This window comes from Accipiter gentilis, chromosome 7 (genome assembly GCF_929443795.1).
Source record: "Accipiter gentilis chromosome 7, bAccGen1.1, whole genome shotgun sequence".
In the NCBI taxonomy this organism is placed as follows: domain Eukaryota; kingdom Metazoa; phylum Chordata; class Aves; order Accipitriformes; family Accipitridae; genus Astur; species Astur gentilis.
In genome coordinates, this window is record NC_064886.1 from 24,448,781 (window position 1) to 24,466,264 (window position 17,484).

The 17,484-nt window shown below is 37.7% G+C and overlaps 1 protein-coding gene across 6 annotated transcripts in view; it reads left to right on the forward strand.

Moving 5' to 3' along the window:
* ESRP2 (epithelial splicing regulatory protein 2) overlaps positions 1–17,484 on the forward strand; it is a 47,920-nt gene that overhangs the window by 7,698 nt on the left and 22,738 nt on the right. For all 6 annotated transcript variants that reach the window (XM_049805279.1, XM_049805278.1, XM_049805280.1 and 3 more), the window contains exons 4-7: positions 14,506–14,619; positions 16,399–16,513; positions 17,163–17,261; positions 17,383–17,437. In XM_049805279.1, the coding sequence (XP_049661236.1) occupies positions 14,506–14,619; positions 16,399–16,513; positions 17,163–17,261; positions 17,383–17,437 (383 nt within the window). The remainder of the gene's footprint in view (positions 1–14,505; positions 14,620–16,398; positions 16,514–17,162; positions 17,262–17,382; positions 17,438–17,484) is intronic.

The following is a 17,484-nucleotide window of genomic DNA, read 5'->3' on the forward strand; positions in this document are numbered from 1 at the left end:
GGTAGGTGCTGCTACATGGACCTCCCTCACCTGCATTTTGCCAATACAAAAGTTTTTGGGGCTGCTTATTAAACTGGAGCACAGCACTGTTCTGAGTTAAAAACAGTTCTGGTTTGGAGCGGTTCTGTCTGATGTACAGTGTGGCAGGTTAGGTAGCTTTTCTGAGGGCAGCCATAGCACCAAGATGTGGACAAGCAGTGTTGGTGAAAGGAGAGAAAGGTTTTAAGACAGGTTGGCCACCAAGCAGTTTGTATTGTGAAACTATGGCCTTGGTTTGGTATCAGCAGTGAGCGATGAGGGCTTCCTGACAGACATAAGGTGGCCTTCAAGTTGTCAGGGCAGGTAAGTGATAAACTCCTGCCCTCTTACAGGAGGGCTGAGTGTACTGTGTGCATGTAGACTTATGTGGGGTTCTTGGTATATATTAGCATCTAATAGCTCCCTATTTCCATTGATAAACTTAGATAAGCATTGGTTAAATTATGTTTGATACCTAATACTGGAATATTGTTAGTCTTTATTGCGGGGAAGTGAGGATGTACTAATGCTTCCTGTAGCTGCAGGCTGTTACAGTGTGGAATTTTTTTTCTTTAGCAATGAAAATGGATGGCTAACTCTTGTTTCAGAACCCTAGTTGTAATTCTGTTGTTGATGGTATAGATAAATGATTTTTCCCTTTACAAATCCTGTGCTACCCAGGTCCCACTACATTCTTACTGTAACACTCAAATCTGTTCTCTCAAAAACAGAGAAGAGTTAATAGCAGAAACGGTTCCTCTGTTATATACGTAACATATTCATATACATGAATATACATATGTAGATCATGTGACTGCATTTGTTATTGGCAGCATTTATGTTCTGTTAGGTTTTGTGGAAAAGCAATAACCTGAGCTTCTCTGAAGGCTGCAATACTTTCATCTGAATTCCTCGAGTATTCCCTTAAACGTTGCTTTGTTCCTATATTTTCATGCATTTCACTTCAGAATGAGCAGAGAATTAGAGGAAGGAATTTGTCTAAAGCTGCATATTATTTTCTTTGCAAGCATAAAAATGTGGTAGTCTTGGCTAGCTGGGCTATCTTATCTTAAAATTAGAAGTGCCAATATTCATTAGAAGTGAATAATTTGCTCCAGTGGTTTGAGGATGAGCCCGAGTAGACTTTTTATGATAGCAGATGCTGCTGCTTGTTCTGATGAAGTTAAACAGTAACATTAAATCTCTTATCAAATGTGGGTGGATTAGCATATATAGAAAAATAAACTTTACTCTGACCTGTCCAGGATAGCTTGAAAAGTCTGTCTTCACACAGCGTGGTGTTGTACAGTAGTTGAAAACTGTGTCTGTCACTAGCACATTTGGATGTTCTCGCAGCTATAATATGATATCTGAATACTTGAATTTCTCTTGAAATTGTACCTGCAGCTTTTTTTAAAGTCATTGGAAGATAGTAAAACACAGGGTAGAAGCCTTTTAATACAGATGGCTGGATTACATGATCTTGAAAGACTTTGAACTTCTTTCCTCTATTTGCTGTAAGGAGCTACTGAAAAAGTCACTGGAAATGTGTCAATGAACTATTGTCAGGGTTTTCAAAAGTGACTTGAGGAGTAAAGGATTTGTATTCTACCATTTTGACAAGTATACATGCAGTGCTTCTACCAGTTCTTACATGTTAACATGGAAGCAGCTTAGAAAACTTTGTGTGGATATTCTGGATTGTCTGCAAAGCTCCACTGTTTCCCTGTTCCTCTGGTAGCATTTTATCTGGTTCTTGTCACAGCTTTTGAAACGGTTGCACAGTTCTTGCATCTGTGTGTTGGTTTACCTGGATTTTTGTTTTCCTTTTTAAAAAAACCCACCCTTAAGTTATATGCAGAAGGTCTTGGGTAGCTGAGTGCTGCCAAATGAGGGCAACATCTCTGTCAACATGTTGCAGCGCTTCTTTGCTGAACAGTTAGGTTTAAGAGTGAGGCATAGATGCTGAAATTGATATTGCTAGTAAAGCAGTGTTGTGGCCAAAACTAAAAATGCTGATTGGAGATTAATTTTTTTTTTTTTAGCAAAGTAATGTCAGCCCTGTTCTGTTTTATAATTTCTGTGGTTAAAATTGGAACTTTTATGTCTCCTAATTAGAAATGTAAATGGTAATTCTCCCTCTTCCTCACATTCATGTCTTTGCCATCTCCTGTCTGCTCTGGAAAAGCTTTTATTTTCTTCATAATAGTTGCTGCTTTGCATAAAAACTACAGAGATATGTTGTTTTCCTTCATGATCAATCTCTGTTAGCTACAACCTGATTTCAAGAAAGGAGGAAAATATTGATACTCTGAAAGGCAACTTCATGTGTGTGTCCTAAGAAGGTACTGAATCAGAAGTCATGTTTGCTCTACAAACCATTTTTTAGTGCTTTGCTCTGATAAATCTGTGCTGATGTTCTTTAAACTGTTCACAGCTTACTCCAGTATACTTCTATACAATAGCCCCTGTTTTTGCTTTGTTTATAAACAGCTGCTTTACTAAATCTGTCCCTCATTCATTAAATCCACATGCTGTTAAGGTAGATGTGAGTTATAAGATAAATATTATGCAAAAGTTACTGGAAATTGAAATTTAAATGCTCACCACTTGTGATGAGTGACAAAACAAAAACCCAAACCCTGCCACTTCTCCCAAACTTCTATTTAAAAATATTTTAGTTTTTCTTTCCCTCTGCTACCTTTCTGTGTAGAACTGCAGTGGGAAGACAGGGGCAAAAAATGTTGAGAAATACATATTGTGTAAGCAGTAAAATATTGGAAAGAAACTTAAGGTTAAGAAACAGTTGTATTCTCTTTTGCAAAAACTTGGCTCCTGTGATGATTTTGGACACTTGCTAGCTTAAAAGAAAAGGTTCTATTACTCTAGGGCAGTGTCTGAACTGTGTTATCATTCTTACTAAATTGAGAACAAAACTTAATTAGTGGTGTTTCCATTCTCTGGCTCTAGTTCTAGAGAAATTTAAGCATGTGCTTTAACATTATAATGAATTGTGTAGACGTTGGCAGTATGTGAAATTAAATGTCTTTACAGAAATTATGGCAGAACTACTTTCCTCATAAGTAATTCTGTTGCAGTGAATTGCACTAAGAGTAAAGTAGAGCTATAGTATGCAATTTGGAAAATAAAAATGCAAAAATCACTGTGGAGTTTTTGCTTTGTAAGTAGATCTTATTGTAGCTGTGTACCTGAAAGCCTGAAAGTTAATTTAGGAGTCCTTTGCACCTGAAGAGAGACACAAAACAGTGTATAACACATCAAACCTCTTGAATCAAATAACTATTGGATTAGAGGGGGGATGCATGAGGTTGAGAACTGGAAAATACATAGTGGTCACAAGAATATGACTATGACAGAGTTTTGGGGTTTGCTTGATTGATTACTCGAGTGTATTAGCCAGTGTTATTTCTGACAAGAGAATTAAACTGTTACAGGATGAACTTCTGCTTAGGTAAAGCATGTGAAATGTCACTATGTAAATGTGAAGTGCAGGAGAAGAAAACTGCTGCTCTTGGTGGTGTGCTTAAAGAAACAAAACAAAACATAAATCAACCCCCACTTCCAATAAACCTCAGATGCTGAGAATTGATCACAAGCTGTATGACTTCCTCTGTATTCCAGGACAACTCATATCAAGTTTTTCAATCATAATGAACTCACTTTGGAAACAAGAAGCTACCTGAAAGAGAGGATGTAGTTCCATAAGAGGAAGCAACATCTCAATAATGTCACCATTATAATGTCACCATTGATGTCCTTGTTCTGTATTGGGAAGGTCTGAATCCCTTGCAAGGCCAAATGTAAATTCTGGTCTTAGTTATGAACTTCTAAAATCTTAGAGCTAATAATTTCTTACTCTCATTTTTCCTTTTAGCAAACATAATTCCTGATGCATGGGGTAGCTGCCCTAATCTGTGACTTTAAAATTTCAGAGATTAAAGGCAAGCTGACCTCAGGATCTACTTGCACTTCTTTGTGTTTTTGTGAAAGCATGTTGAACAAGAAAGGGAAACTCCATTTCTGAAGCACAGTAGATCCAGTTTATAAAAGTTTGATTTTTTTTTTTTCTTTTTTTTTTTTTCTGGTATTTGTAAGGGTTTGAGCAAGAATCACTTGGATTCTTATATAAGCAAAGATACTTCATGGATCTCAAGGCTGTTACTCAGGGAAGCCCATGCCTATGGTATTCTTACAGTATAATTTTAAAGGAGAGGCAGGAGTATAAGAGAATCTGAAGGATACTCAATTGTGGGTAATAGGTATGTCTTCTTTTTATGTCTCCTCTTCTTTCTACTTTCCCTGGATATTACTAAAAAAACAACCTGAAAAACAACCCAATAGAAAAAAAAAATGCTTTAACTTTACAGATATTGGCTATTCTCCTACAACTGGTTAAGCTTGCACTACAAACAATGAGGTAGTGTTGAGTAAATAGAGCAGTACCATGCATTGCAGTCAATAGAGCCAGTGCTAAAGATCACATTGCTAATGAAAGTTTGCCCTTGAAACAGAGGTAAGTGGGAGTGGGGGAGATATAGAACACTGAGAGCAAGCTTGTGCACAGATCAAGACTTTAGGAAATATTGCAGTCATGGCATTAATTAAAACCTAGAGTTTGGAAAGTATGTTCAACCTTGTCTTTCAGGCTGTAATGAGTTGGTCTGTGAGTTGAGCTGATAGCAAGCAGCCTGTGAGGAGTGTGAGGCACCATTGTAATCCTGCTTGAAATGTAGGTAAAAGGTTGATAGGGTATGGATTTTTTGCATTACTAATATTTCAAGTTTCCTTTTGCTTAAAGACAGACTAATGAATAATTTATGCTGACAAATGCTAAGGTGTTCTGCAAGGTATGCATATCTTTTGCATTATTTTATTGTTTTTGCTAGCTAGTGGCCTCTTTCATACAGGTTAATTTAAAGGTGAAAACTCCTTTTATCTCAGTAAGTGTTTCTTTATTTAGCCGTTTCCTGACATGTAATATAGTAGTAAAGTAAGTCCAGAAACTGAAATTCTTATGTTGCTGGACTGGGGTGCTTTATCTTATACAAGGCTAACTTCAAGTAGCTTATTTGTCCAGTACTCTGCATATTTCAACACTCTCTTATTAAAACAGATTGTGCTTTTGAAGATAAAAGCTGTGACCTGATTGCTGTGACATTTAGATGGCCTGAACCATGGTCTTGCCTTTTACACTTAATGCATTACCTAATTAGATGCTGTAGATACCATAGCTGGAAAGCATGCAAATAATCTGATGCTGCAAACTTCCATCTAAGAAATGATTAATCAAAAATGGTCATAAAATGCTCAAGTGGCATGGCTTAGACAGATTTTTGTCTTGCCAGAAGGTTAGATTCTTGCATTCTTTCCTAGGAAGAATTAAAACTTTGTGAGCTGTTGTTTACTTTGTCACATGAAGACCCAGGCCCAATTAAAATGAACCAAAGAAATAAATAATGTGGAAGTTTCACCCATAAGACAGCTTATCACATTCCTGAGTCACAATAGTCTGTTTTCTGTGCTCTACAAACTGTCAGTGGACAGACAAAAAGCATGACAACTGCTGCTCCATTTCTGTATTTCATATTCTTCCTGTTGCTGAACCATGATAAACAAACCTATTTTTATGCAGAAAATTAACTGTAGGCTACCCTCACCTAAGCTTAAAGTTTCCAGTCCCTCTATGTAATTCTGAGGGAGTACGATGAATTTTAAAGTACTTTTCTGTGTTTTGTTGAATGGAAGGATGTGATAAGCTTGATGAGTACCATCCATTTTTTCTCCCTTGAACTCTTTCAGTCATTATAAGATGTATACGTAGGCTGTGTGCCTTCCTGACTTGAGAACTCTGTGGTGACCTGTGTGATGACAGCAAGGAGGAGGACAGGGTGGTATTACTTCCTGGAACTTCAGCTTCCCAACAAAGTAAAAGATAAAAGTGGATATCTTAAATAGCTTTAAAAATGTAATTCTGTATTTTTTTAACTACTTCTTTGGAAGATTTGTGATGTTTGGAATTTTATGGCAGAACCTCAAGCATAGGATAGTTGAGCCCTTAACCCTGTTACCTTTGTTATCTCACGCCATGGGTGGAAAAGAGTTAGTTTCTTTCTGTGAGAAAGGCAACAATATGAGTTTGTGCCTATACAGGCACCTAGTATAGATGAAACTGTTTTGGAACAGCAGCAGAAGCAGCAGGATGTGTGGTACCTGGTTTGCTGTTGTTGGACCTCTAGTCAGGAAAGAATACAAAGTGACAGCAAGGTTAGTAGGTAGGAAGAAGCAACATAATATACTTGAGGAGAAGATAATCTACAGGCCTTGAAGCTCAGTGATACATCCTGCATCTCCTTGAGACTAAGGAGAGCAAACTTGCTCTTACCCTTGCAAATTCCAAAGTTGGATGGGAAATCTGACTGGTTTTAGGTAATATGTACATATCTCTCTCTCCCAACTACATTTATGGTGGCCATTGTGTCTGATTACTCATTCAGTTATTTAATACAGTTTATAGTATCTCAGGAGGCATATGGTGATATGTAACTTGACCGGTCATATTGAGCACAGTTATATTGTCTGTGGCATGCTGGAAATGAAAACCATGCTTTTGTCCAGGCTAGTCTTCAGTGTTAGTGTTCAGGGCATTAGTGTTCAGTAGAGCAAAAAATTGCTTTCCTCTTAATAGGAGAAATCAAAGTGGCAATGTTGTTTTTGAACATGTCTAGTGAGTGGACCTGGGCTGCCTCTGTCATCTTCTGCAAGTTTCCCCTGCAAAGAAATAAAACCAAGGGGCAATTTCTTTTTCATGTTTGAGTCTGAATAGTATCTAAATACAGTTTTTTTTCCTATGTTGCTAGAAGGGGGAAAAAAAGCTGCAGCTTGTGGCTGCACTGTAGCTTACACTTTTTTTCCATACAGCAGTTTCAGTACAAGGTCACCATATATCCATTATCAGCCATGTGGAATAGCAGTTAACAGATGAACAAAGGCAAGGGCTTACTATAGGATTCTCTGTTTAAAAAGTTACCTAGCACAATAAAGGGTTATCATACTTGTAAATACTGCTGAAATGCAGTCTGTGCACCTCCCAGTAGTACTGACATGCTTTAAATTCCTCCATTGCATGGATAAGGCTGACATTATTACCAGGGTTTGAAGAGTGAAGGAGCAGAAAACTGCCAATGGAGAGTATTGTAAATAAATGTGAAACCCTTATTGGTGTAGGGTCTGAGGCACAAAGTCCAAGTGAAAATATTTCCCGAAGTTGACGTGTCATGGTATGTTGTGTGTGTTCAGGCTTTGAATATCAAACTCGTGGCTTGTTGCTCTTGAGATTTCTCATGCTGTATTAGAGCCTTTAAATCTTAAGGGATACTTCAGTGTTGCTGGATAATTGTTTTTTGGTGATGCTCCAATCTTGCTTATGTTTTGGTGGCAGAAGATTTCTGTTAATCAAATTTGGCTGCATCTCATCTCTTGATTTCCTCCCCTTCCCCCTCACCCCAGACAACACATCCTTCCCCAAACACACCTACCCCCACACATGTATACACTATGGTGGCATTGATGTAATGAGCTTTAGAGTAGCTGCAGAGTAGGCAAAACAGAGAGAGTCCAAAGACATCAGAGAATTGCACAATAGCTAAGGTTGGAAGGGACCTGTAGATGTCATCTAGTCCAACTCTTGAAAGCAGGTTCATCTAGAGCAGGCTGCGAAGTATCGTGTCCAGTTGGGTGTTGAATATCACCAAGGATGGAGACTCTTCGGCTTCTCGTGCAGCCTGTGCAGCCTGTCTCAGTGTTCATCCACTAGAGATCTCCTTTCAGGAACTGCACCTGCAACTATTGGTTTTGGGTGTTTTCTGGCAATAAATCTTAGAGGACTTTCCATAAAATCAGGCTTTGAGGCAAGAACTGCAATCTCTTTGCCTGTTGAAGAAGAACTTGGAGTAGGGAATCTTTAGAAACACCTTTCTGGAGATTGTCATTTGTTCCTCATGCTTCTCTTATCTGAAAGAAGACAGATTATTGTTATATGGTCTATGCTACAAGCAAAGAATGACCCACACCAAAGGCCTAAAAGACAGTCTAAAGCTCTAATGTAGTGAATTACAGTAATGTCTAATAAGTAATGATGATTTTTTTTTTTTAACACAAGTAAGTCTGGGTATCATACATGGTGATGAAAAGTATGGCTTTAGTCTAAGCACATGTGGTGTTTGTTGCGAAGTGGTAGTCTATATGATGTTAATATGTGAAGTATGTGGTCTCATTGCTAGGAGACCTGCAATTAGAAAAGTTTAACATCTCTTTCAGTTGACAATTTGCATATAGTGAAATGTGAGAGTATGCATGAGAGTGAACTCTGATATTTCTGGATTGAAAAAGAAGTGCTTTATGTGGTTGCTACTTATTTTTTTTCTACGACATAAAACACTGCTATATATGCACAAGTCTGTATAAATCTTATAGTATTATTGATTTAGTTTGGTAAATTCTATTTGATAATCTGTCTGATAGACTATGAGCTGTAGTTCTCAAACTTCATTATGCTAATAAAATGTAACAAATTTCAGGATTTAAAGAAGATGTTGAGAAATATAGTGAATTGAAATTTAGAAGTAATTTTATAAATTTAGTCTGAAGTGTTAGGCATGCAGACATGAAAGTTCAGCTGATCTGATGAGATTTTTAAAACAATAATATGTGTCACTATGTATAATTCTATACATAAACATATGCATGTGTACACAGAGATACATATCTGTATATTAAAGCTGCCTGCCTGGAATGGTTCTATGCTGCCCTCCACCTTTTTTTATAATAATTCATTACTGGAGAAAATCTTTTATGTAGGTAAAATAATTTGCAAGTGATATCTACAACAGATCTCTAGCTTTTGCTTTGCATGGAGATGTGTGCTGGTCAGAGTGGAAATTTATTCTTGATTTCTTAAAATGAATATGGGGAAAAACCCCACATGCAGCTAATTTTCCAGTTTTGAGCAAAGGAGATTGTAAGCAGTTCGTGTTTATGTGCCTCAGCTAAAACTTTTTTTGTCTCAAACAGTGTATTTTACAGATCTGTAGAGAATATTTTCACTTTCTCTAGGACAGCTACATAGTAGTAATACGAGTTCTTTAAGCTCAAGGGAATATATTGGAACATATAGGCCTAGGTGAGCCGAAATATCTTTTCTTCTAAGTTATTCCTGCAAGTTTTCCTTTTAATAATGACCAAAAGATGTCACTACTCCTGAATAAATTTTGGTGTGTGTGGTGGGGTTTTTTTGTTTTTTTTTCAAAAGACAGATCTAGAACGCTAAGCCTGTTCAAATTCTTTTGACAGGCTTTATCCCAAATGAATTATCATCTGTCCATCTTGCATCTTAATTTTTGCTGGACAAGGTGTGATTTGTCCTGCTGCCTAAGTCTAAAGATGGCACAGAAGTCAAAATGAGCACTTTTTGATATGCTAATTTGGCAGAAACTTGAACATGTATTCACCATGTGTAATCACGAAATTGTTCTCTGGGCAATTTAGTAACATGCCTGTCTATACCACTGATTTGAAACCATGTCCCCACACCATGAGGACCATCCTTTGTGCAAAGGATATTGATAAATCTAATAACTCATCTTTCTACTTGGGAATAGATTTATGTCTAGTTTAAGCATGGACTATAAGCTAAGCTTATTTCTGGATTTTTATGTTATGCTTTAGCATAACGTTCCAGATCTAGTTAAATTGCAAGGATGCCTTTCATTCTGAAGCTTTGTGAATATTTTTGTGTCTTGTCTGGTGCTGTTAGCTACAATGGGTCAGTGGGGCTAAAAGAAGCAAAAAAGAGAAACTTTGTGCATTGCTAAAGGAATGGATCCCATTTTGAAGATGCGCTAGGAGCTGCTGGAGGCACTAGGAGCTGCTGGAGGTCTGACAAGTAAGAAACAGCCAAATTTTCTGCTGTTTCCCAGAGGTGAATTAAAAAGAGAATCCCCCAGAGTATCTTGGTGTTTCAGAAATGGTTCAGTTGACAGCATGGATGCATCCTGCAACTGAATTATCTCAGTATTTCATTACCATGCCAGGCACAGATACAGTGCAGATGCAGTGGCCTTTCTCAAGCATGAGAGCTATTTTTAGTTAGGGAGAAGGGAATATCCAAATAGCCAGAGGTTTATTTTAGTGCTTCATGCATCATAACTATAGAAAGAGCTTAATGAGGAATCTTCTTTTTTCTCTAAGATCCACAGCTTTGTTCAGTTATAGTTAAGGCAACATGAAGGGGGCTGTGTCATTTCAGCCACTTGGGATTCATTTGCAGAAAACATAGCAGCTTGTGCTGGCTTTCATCCATCTTTGCTGCTGGCGAAACATGTCTCTTCGCTCTCTTTGTGCTCTCAGCTACATGACCAAAATCCTGTTTAGCCAGTTTTTCAAACTGGTGCTCAAACTCTGTCCTTACCTCTCACCACCTTTTTCTCCAACAACTGTTTCAGGTTTCTTGGAGGTAAATGTACAGAGCAGCTTGTTTGGTTCTTCCTCTTCTCTCTGTTCAGTTTTTAATCTCAGTACCGAATTATTGAACATATTCCTTTAAATACAGAATGATTCATCAGAGCTCTACTAGAGAGACTGATCTGGTGGAATAAGCAATGAAGGGTGGAGGGTGATGCCAATACAGTGTGGTTCTTGCAGTTGAAATGAGGGCTGGTTGCAAGATGCAAACAGTGGTGATTAACACTCTGTATAACTCTGTTGCTATGAAATGAGTAGATTAACAGGGGAAACACAGGGTGTGTGAGCTTGGTGGAGGAAGTCTTCAGGTGGGGCAGCTTTGCATGCTGAAGTAGGGGAGTGCTATGGAGGACAGCATGAAGATGAATAATAGGAGGTAAATAGCTGAGATGGTTTTTATTAGTGGAGTGAGGGAGATGTGGATGGAATTTATGAAATGACAGCGTTGTGGACAGGTTGTTCAACATGTGAGACAGAAAAATGTAATGTAAATCTGGCACTGGTCTTAACTTGTCCTTAGCTTGCTGCATTTGGGTGTATGTTGGTTCAAGGTTGTTTTTTGAGATGCTGCCTGAAATTCATAGTGTGAAAAAGGAGGCTGAAGATGGCTATTCTGCAGGAATGCTGAATTGTTTAACTTGTATTTCAAAGTGACTTTATAAACACATCTGCACTGGTTGCTTTAACTCCTTTTGATATATGTGGTAGGCTGTATCTATTGCCTGAAAGACTTAAGGGTCCAGTGTAATCTCTAGTAATGAGAGCTGGTCCAGAGCTATGCTTTTCATATTTAACCTTTCCAGAATTTGGACACATCTCATGTAGATGAAAGAAGCCAGTTCAGGCTAATCTCAAATATCTATCGTTCCTCTGTGGCAGTGTTATGCTTGCTATTTTGCTCCATGCTCTTCTCCTAGGTGAATCTTCCCATTCATACTCTGCTACCTCATTCCTCTCCTCAGTTAACCCATGCAATAACTAAGCTGGTTTGCATAGGAAGGATTGCTTATGTCTCCTGACTATTCTTCCCACGCTCATTTTGCCCTCTTCTGGAGCAGCACACTGCAAAGTTTGAAAAAGGCTGTTTTTAAATCAGAAGTTTCTAAATAAGCACTCAGCAAGGCCTGCCAACCTTGTGGCATTTTATCTAAGGCACTTTAAGTTGCTAGCTTCTAGTAAGAAAAGTAGAGAATTGTTTTGATATGTTGATTGTTCCATTGGAAAGGAGTTTGCAATGTTGAATGTTATCACTGACATTTAATAAACGTGCAGTGCAAATACTTGGGCTCAGTTAAAAATAAAAACAAATGCTGCCTCTCATGCCTTCTTTAAACCTTAGTACACTTGGAGTATTGGGCTTATCAGTGTCCTTATGCAATATTCACTCTTGATGTCTTCTCACCAGGGGCTTCTGAAAATAGCTGTATTGTGTATCTGTCTTTTCAGCTGTATGTTTTGTGGGAAACACCATCTGAAAAAAAAAAAGGTGAACATTTCAGTGCAACAGTCTAGATTTTTACCAACTTATACTATTTAGCCTGAGCATTTCCTCCCTTGTCCAAACATTTTTCTCCTTTTGTTTTCTAACTTGGTGAAGACTTTCTGAACTACAATTCTTATGTTTCATTTGTAAAGCAGGAGGCTGCATACATTTGCTGCTTCTCTCAAGTTGTGCATGTTGGATTTCTTCTTGTACCTGACCAAAATAGCCCCCTAACTGCACTCTTTATATATGGGCTCTTGTGCATCTTCAGAAGCACAGGGTACAAAGTTGAAGGTTTGGGGAGTGTTTTATTACTGTTCATCAGCAAGACTGCTTCCTTTTGGCAAGAATCCCTGTATAGCTTCTGGAGGCTAATTCCTATCACCATTTCCAAACCCTTTTTACAAATATTTGCTCTTTACTGTGCCCAGAAGTTAAAACAGAAAGTAATAAGGTGCTACATTTAGTAAGAAGGCAATTCTCCTCATGTCTGTTGTTGTAGTGGGAATATCTGCTGTTGGTCTGTGATTGTGGCAGTCCCCAGAACTGCATTTCTGAAGTGGTTCCTTTTGAGTCCTCTGGAATTTTCTTCTTCTTCTGGTGTTTACACATCAACTGAGGTATTTTGAGCGCTCTCAGATCTCAATTTTCTGACTTTAAATTATCCTTAAACAAGACTTCAACTTGTGGTAGGAACACAACGTGAACTAGCAATCAGGAGGAAACTGGATTTCTGAATCTGCAAGGGTTTGGATTGTTTGTTTGGGTTTGGGTTTGGTTTTTTTTGGGGGGGGGGCAGCAGGCAGTGGGGGGAGTGTATGGGATGTGTGTGTCTTTTGGTAGTGTGCAAAGAATTGCATTGTAAAGGATTTTTTGAGGGGGGGATATTTCACCTTTCTTAAAGTTTCAAATATTTTCTGTTTGATATTAAAGAACTCCTTTTTATAGATATATTTATATCTGCAAATTAAGCAACTTACACAAGATGCTTATGTAAGTGCTTCTCCTTACCCAGCTCTGTCCCTCAGTTATCTTTCTGTAGTAGTGGCTAATACATATCATTTCTGAACTCAAAGTGGTAGTGGAATGCTGGTTCGCTGTCCAAGCCTAGAAAAGGGCCTGAATTGGATTTGAGCAGTTATTTTGAAACAAAGCCTGGGTAATCATGTGTCTGCCTCTACTAAATCATGTTCAATACATGATTTCTGCCTTGTGGAGCCTTACCTTTGGGATGCAGATGCTGCAACATTTGTTCACACAGTGAATACTGTGTAGCTGTGGGATCAGATCATTAAGACATCATCTTTCCTGAGCAGAGACTGTAACTATGTAAACTCTCACATGTGTTGATGATAAAAGAAAACCAAACATCTTTTCTCCCCATACACAGGTCAAAAGACAGCATAAAGATACTGTCTGAGTTTCAAGTCAACTTGTAATTTGCTTTTGGGGGTGGTTGTTTTGGAGTTGTAAGCTATTGCTGAGAGTAGTGGGTGGCTACTGCATCATAATGTTAATTATTGCTTTGTTTGTGAGGCAATGCTTTCCTGGGAGGGAGTAGCATCAAGAGGGAAGCTTAGAATAATTATATTTGTCCCCTTGAAAGTTAGCTAACCAGCTACTATTTACTGATTTGATACAAGTAGATACTATAATATGTTAGTTGACTATTATGAGCAAGGAGTTTATCAGTGGTATGGAGTAATAAAAGGCTAGAAACTATTGGACAAGTATGGAAAATAACATTGAACAAGACAGATGGAGCCCTTTCTTCTTGAGAATTAACCTGTTGGGGGTTATCCATCCTACAGGTAGGGAGTAATTTTATCGATTGTTTGTAACGTTGTATCTCTATGAAGAACCTTCATTGGTTTGGATCCGACTTGATTATAATTTCGCTTTTGAAGGTAATAGACCACAATTTGTTTGGCTTTTCTTAGCATATAACTTTTGAAACATTACTAAATCCTGATGGGTGGCTGTTTTATTTTTGAAGTTAAAATTAAAAAAAAATAATTTATTATGGACATAACCAAAGTCAAAGGTGCCATAAGTGAAGAAAGGCTATGGCAAAATCAGTATTGTGATTGATCTGGAGAGGTGTTTTCTTTCGAATATTTCATAGCTTTTATTATAGTTAGTTCAGATTTTAAACTTTACCCTTATAATACCATGACCTTTCATATGAACTCATAATTCTGCCATATTGTCCTAATTGTTCTTTTTGCCATACTGCTGGTGTTCGTATTTTCTATTCCACAAATGCGCATTGTTTGCTTACCTTTATCAGGAGCCCATGTCTGTTCTCCATCATGTTTTTTCAAACGCTATTACAAAGTGCTGAATTAATTTATCCTGGGAAGAAAAAAAAAAAAAAAAAAAAGTGGTGTAATAATGGTAAGTGCTTGTTTTATGGAATTATCTCTATCAGTCAGTACAATGAAATTTATCATTTCATTTTTCAGTTTAGTCAGCTGGTATCCAGTGATTTGAAAGTACTTGGAAGGAGCTCTTACACACTCTGCAGTGATGGCCAGTTACTCATTCGACAAGTCCTCCACCCAGAAACATCTAAGAAGGTATGAGATCAGAACTGATGCAGAAGGGCAGTACTGTGTTTTAAGGACATCAAAGAAAATAGCTTATGTGAGTTTGAGATGAGCAACACAATTCAACCTTGGAAACTATAGTGTTCCAAGAATATTTAAGGTGATCCCCTCCCTGTCTCAACACTGAGTAGCAGAGAAGTAGTTTTTGGCACTTGCTTTTGGAAGTCAGCTGCAGTATTGGAGGACTCCTAGATGAGCATAATGAAGAGGAAAATTAGGGAAGACAGGACAGAGACAGGAACAATACAAGTACTTTGAATGCAGGTCTAAGAACTATTGCTTTGCTTAAGCTTGAGTTAAACCACAGATTCTGTGTGGAGCCACGGGTTTCTGCCAAGATCTGAAATTGTTAGGAGCCATGTGTCAATGTCCTGTAGAGGGTAAACACACAAGCAGTGGCTTGCCCTGGAGAATGACAGCGGTTCCCCATCTGCATTTATTCAGTGGGAAGTAGTGCTACAGCTTATTTGCTACTCCCACATGAAGCAGCAGTTCCCACTTCCGAGTTCCTGCAAGGGCTTAGAGCAGGCTGTCTTGCACAGGGTGAAGAATCTTGCCTTTGTGCAGAGTGGTGGCTCTTGAGTTGGCCTGCTTGGCAGGGTCTGCAGGAACCCTGCAGGAATGGGAGCTGCTGACATGTAAGGAGTTGACTGATGTATTTTTTTTTTCTCTATATAAGGGTATGGGCTCATGCTGAGTTTCTACAAATATTCATTTGGCATTTGGGTTATATTAAGACATAACACTGTGACTTTTTATGAAAAGCGCATGTTTATGTAGGGATGAAGCAAGTAAGAAAGCAGGAATATTATTTAACATTCAAACATTATAGTACTTTTTTATTTTTCTTTTTTTGTGGGTAATTCTTTGTTCTTCCCTCTTGAAAAAAATAGACTAAACCAAAACAAATACTGTAATGTTGTGGAAGAAATAATTGTCCATACCAGATCAAGGAATGGATCTGATCAAGTATTGAGTCTTGTAATACTGTATTTCTTTGTCTTTTTTTAATCTTTTTTTCTCCTTCAATACTTTTTTATTTGAGAGAGTTTATTTCTTCCTGCATGTTAAATGTCAGTAAGCCTCGGACCTTAGCTCTTGCTATTCCTACTATTCTAAGAAACATTACCTTGTGACTTTACTTAACTCTTTATTTACAAAGGTACAAAGGTGGTTGCTGTTTGGCTAGACTGAAGTCAAACTTTTATATAGTAAAACAGCTGAGGAGTGCAAGAGAGAAAGTAGTGAATTAGACCAGAATTATTTGTTTTATTCCTTGAAAAAATAAGCTAATGTCTGAGTGAAGGGCTGCTTAAATGTTTGTTTAATAATGTACACTGTAACAATATTTATTTAAACTCTGTTATCATGTTTTGGTACAATATTGCTTTTCAGTGTAGCCAGAAAAGAGAAAATACAGTATCCTAAATGGGAGAATGGGAGTATTTATAAAACAGCAAAACCTAGATTTTTTTTTTTTTTTTTTTTTCTTTCTTCCCCATCCATCATCTTTAGCTGTTTTGCACAGGTCTGCCTCTCAGAAGATATTTGGGTTTGCTCATCTAGAGATCTAATTCTGTAAGGCTATGGAATTTGAACTGTGTTACAAAAGAACTAAACTTGTCTATCATAGACAAGCTGATGACATGCAACTATGTGATTTTTGAGACTGCCTCATTCAGTCCAAAAATACTAATCGGAATTTAAAGCAATGGTGTGTACAAAACAAACTTTCTGCCTTCCTTGTAGAACTTCCTGCTGTCAGACTGCTTCTATTCCTTTTATGATCTGCGCAAAGAATTTCATACTTGCTACCCTAGTTCAGCCGCCGTAAAAGATCAGACTATCAAGACCATGGCAGAATGTATCCTTTTGCTGCAGCTCTTACACCAGAATCAATTATGCTTCCAGGTTTTACCTCTGTGATCATTACAGGTTTTATTCTTCTAAACTAAGATGGCTTGTAATTTTTTTCTCTTCAATTTGAGTCTAACGCTGAGTTCTAAACCATATATAGTAAATCCACTAAAGAAAAACATCACTTGCATTGATACCTGATCTTAAAGCAAAGGCTTAGCTATCAGTGGGTCTTTTCAGCACCAGCTGGCCTGCAAGCTGCTACTGTTTGCAGATAGTAATAGTTCTGTTGTATGATCCTGACTGAACTGGGTTTAAAACAAACAAACCTAAAACCCTACATTTAAATTTTAGGAGGATTGTTGTGGCTCAGCTGAATATGGTTAAAGTTCAGTTATGTTTGAAGTGATAGGAACTTATTCAGTTGCTTTTTTTTTTAACTGTTAACACTGAAATGATGTAAGCTATCAATAGTCTTCAGACTGTTGACCGTTAAAGTGAATATTAACCAGTTTATGAGCAGTTGTCTAATGGTCATGTGTTCCCACTAAGACCAGTAAATTTGATTACTGTTTCTGTGTTAATATCAGGAAAGCCTTATGACTTGTTTACAAATAGTTGTGCAAGTCTGTTATTTTCTGTAATCACCTGTTTAGATCTAGGCTTGGGGACAGATGAAACAGAAGAGGACTTTGGTGTGTGGCAAGTGAAAACCATGGTGGCTATCATTTTCAGCATGCTTTCTGAAAGTGGTGGTAAGTGAACTATTTATACAGAATGCTGAAATCTTTCTTTCCTGTAAAAATTGGCAGTGGTACTGTCATTCTTAAGTAATCACTGACCCTGGTTATATTTAAACTTACTGTTTTGTTGCAGTTCATGTATTTACTGAGCCTGAAACTGTGAAATACAAGTACGAAACAGGTCCTTGGTAAGTGCCCTTGTCACGGTTGTTTACAACTAAAGATGTCTTACCTA